Source organism: Quercus suber, unplaced genomic scaffold (genome assembly GCF_002906115.3).
Source record: "Quercus suber isolate HL8 unplaced genomic scaffold, Cork oak 2.0 scaffold_89, whole genome shotgun sequence".
Classification (NCBI taxonomy): domain Eukaryota; kingdom Viridiplantae; phylum Streptophyta; class Magnoliopsida; order Fagales; family Fagaceae; genus Quercus; species Quercus suber.
The window spans coordinates 81566-84715 of NW_027069554.1; the positions used below are offsets into that span (position 1 = coordinate 81566).

Below are 3150 nucleotides of genomic sequence, written 5' to 3' on the forward strand. Positions count from 1 at the left end.
CTGTACACGATTCAATTTTTTATATTAAAAAATCTGATAATATGGCAATTTCGTAGTGGATTGATTTGCTTATATAATGCAACATCCTTTCCCTGCCTGCTACATGGAAGGTTAGCATAATTTGAGATTCAGCCAAAAAGACCCAAAAATAATCAAATTATGCCAAGCCACAAACAAAAGGACACTGAAAAAAAAAAATTCTAGGTTGTAGTAAACACAAAGAAAACATGGCCAACAAACACAACCATAGAACTTTTTGAAATCAACACCACACAAGTTTTTCTTTCATCACCAAGTAAAAACTGAGTCCACTAGATTGCAGCAAACTCAACACTCTAGATATCGAGTACTCCCATATTTACAATACGGTGAAGCAGCAATCAGCCAAGGAGGCAGGCCTGTATGGTAGCATTATATAAAGGGCTGTAAAAGATCTAAAATCAAATGGCCTAAAAGAACAAAAAGGCAGCAAGAACCAGAGACTGGTTGAGTATACAAAAAAAAGCAGGGTAAAACCAGTGGAAGAACAATCTTTAACAAAACACTCTGTCTCATCAACTTTTTTTTTTCTACTTTCCTTTAACTTCTGTAGTCAAACTGTGGCTTTCTTCATCTTACCAAATTTAAAATTATCAGACAGCCCTTGATATTATATGGGCTTGATTCTTTGTCTCTCATTCCTTTCTTGAAATCTTGTACCTGGAAATACATATGGATAAACTTAGAAAGAAGGGGAAAACAAATAAAACTCAAAATTTGTAAGCGGGATACACGAATTATAACTGTAAGTTGACATACCAAGTCCATTAGCCTCAGAAGTTCTCATGATTCGAAGCCGTTTCACAGAGGTAAGGAACATCCTAAATACAACAGAATATAGCAAACATACTGTAAGCATTACAAAATAAACAAATAAACAATAAAAAGAATTGAACCAAGCAATTTCTTTCTCTCTATCCCCCCTCTTTTTGGTCATCCAAGCCTCAAATAGACCACCTAGTAATACAGTCCATCAGTGGCTAGGACCTTCAAGAGTGGCTAGGCTCACTTCCACTTCATATGTGTGCCCATTTTCCCCTTTCCCTTACTCCCCTTTTATTTTTTTATTTTTATTTGAAAATAAGAGTTAACTGGTTGTTGCGTACCCCCATGGAACATCTCCCACAAGCATCCAGTCGCCCTCTTTATCTTCATAGGTGAGCACAAATTCAGATGAACTATCCAAAAGCTTAGAGGGTTGAGTTGCTTGTTCCTTCTCTCCACCTGAGCCCAATTACACAAGAACCATGTCAATGACATACAAGAACAAAGAACACATAAATTACTCATCCATGATTAACCCCATAATGATCATAACATTTTCCATACATATAGAAAAACATTGCGAAAACACTCGCTTGTCACTGGTTAAATACAATCAATCATCATGGCATGCATTGGTGAAGAAAACTTAGGCATAATTAACTGGCATGACTACATACAACTCATACTAGGCCTTCTACCCCAAGCGACGCTTCGAAAATTAGTTTACGAAAACCATGAATGAAATTCTTTATTTGACCAATTTCAACATTCTGAAGACCAACACACAAGAGAAAGAGAAAGAGAAAGAAGTCACTAACCCCTTGAATTGACAGTTGTGGTGGATCTAAAAAACATGTCTTCCAGCATTTGGGCTAAAGTATCATAGCAAGAATGAGCATTCAAATCAACCTTCCTTCCTATCGGAACTCCATCCATATTCACCTTCACAAATCCAAGTTGGCCTTTTTCTTTAGCCGCAGTATCAGTCTTGGTATAAATTTTCTTCTTTGAAGGATCCTTGGACTTATCTGTTTCATCAATCTCCTTCTCTTCTTCAGCCCTTTGACTCTTTGCTTGATTAACTAAGCTGTTCATTCTATAAGCCCTTATGGGTGGCCATCCCACAACCTGACTGCTTTCATGAAGAAAATCACAACAAATGAATATCAGAGAATTGATTGAAGAACATAAATAAAGATCAGTCATAAACGTTTCTCACAATAACCTGGCAATTACTTCAACAATGTAAAATACCAGAAATTTGCATGAAAGGTGTCACTCGCAAGGAAATCTTTATTTCATTTTTTATTTATTTATATTATTTATAAAAGAGCCTATTATTCGAATATAAACCAAAAAAAATAATGATAATAATAAGAAAAAGAAGATAATTGTAAAAAGGGTATATAAAACAAGGAAAACCAAAAATAAGAAATTTATTCTAAATAAGAAATATGAGACCCCTGTTCCTAAAGAACACATATATAGCCGATTACAAGATCATTGATGAAAAATATAAAACTGAAGACATAGAACTATTCACGAACTAAGACATAATGACTAAATATTTTCTTTAAAAAAAAAAAAAAAAAAAAAGAAGAAGAAGTAAAACACAAACGATCAGTCATTGTACGGTGTACCCAAGGAGGAAATACTCCACGTGAGAAACCAAAACCCAGTTCTATCAATATGATAGGAATAATAATAATAATAATACCAGCAACACGTATAAACATAAAAGATTAAAATCATAACATATTTATACAACAATCTTTTTAGAATAGGCCATAATACACATATGGCTAAACAAAAAGATGAAATTACAAAAAAAGGGAGGTATATTACTTAATTTAGTTGCTGAAGGTTAACAAAAAAAAAAAAAGTGAAAATTTTGATTTTGTTGCAGTGTTTGCGCATTATCAGGAATACTAGACAAACTAGCCTTACGCGTATTAGAAAAAAAAAAAGATTGGAAGAAAGATTCCAATTCCTTCCCTAGCTTTTTCTTAGCAAGCAACACAAGAAGATTAAAAGGAAAACAAAAAAGTGATTACGTAATATCTAACCTAGCACCAGGAGAGAATCCAGTACCCTCTTGAGAAAGACAAGCAGTCAGCAGCTCTCTTGGTTCCAGAACAGCACCAACAGAAGCAACAGGATTAGCTCTGTCAGAGAAACGAGATGAGCCATGAGACACAACAGAAGGGAAGTCTTTGGCAGTCAAGATTCGACCACGCTCACCCCATGCACAACCCTTATTAGTCTTCATAACACCACCACTACCAAGGCTGAGACCAAGACCCAACTCAAGCTCAGCCTCAGGTGGGTATGAAGAATGCCTCAGAA

General features: G+C 35.2%; 1 protein-coding gene across 1 annotated transcript; it reads right to left on the reverse strand.

Annotated features, from left to right (window-relative positions):
* Window positions 1–253: 253 nt before the first annotated feature.
* Window positions 254–3139, reverse strand: LOC111996531 (auxin-responsive protein IAA13; the record flags this gene model as incomplete). Its single annotated transcript, XM_024028516.2, is given in 5 exon segments — window positions 254–699; window positions 799–860; window positions 1146–1263; window positions 1623–1936; window positions 2871–3139. Coding segments are annotated over 5 exon segments (813 nt in total), but the record flags the coding sequence as incomplete, so codon positions are not given.
* Between the last annotated feature and the right edge of the window lie 11 nt (window positions 3140–3150).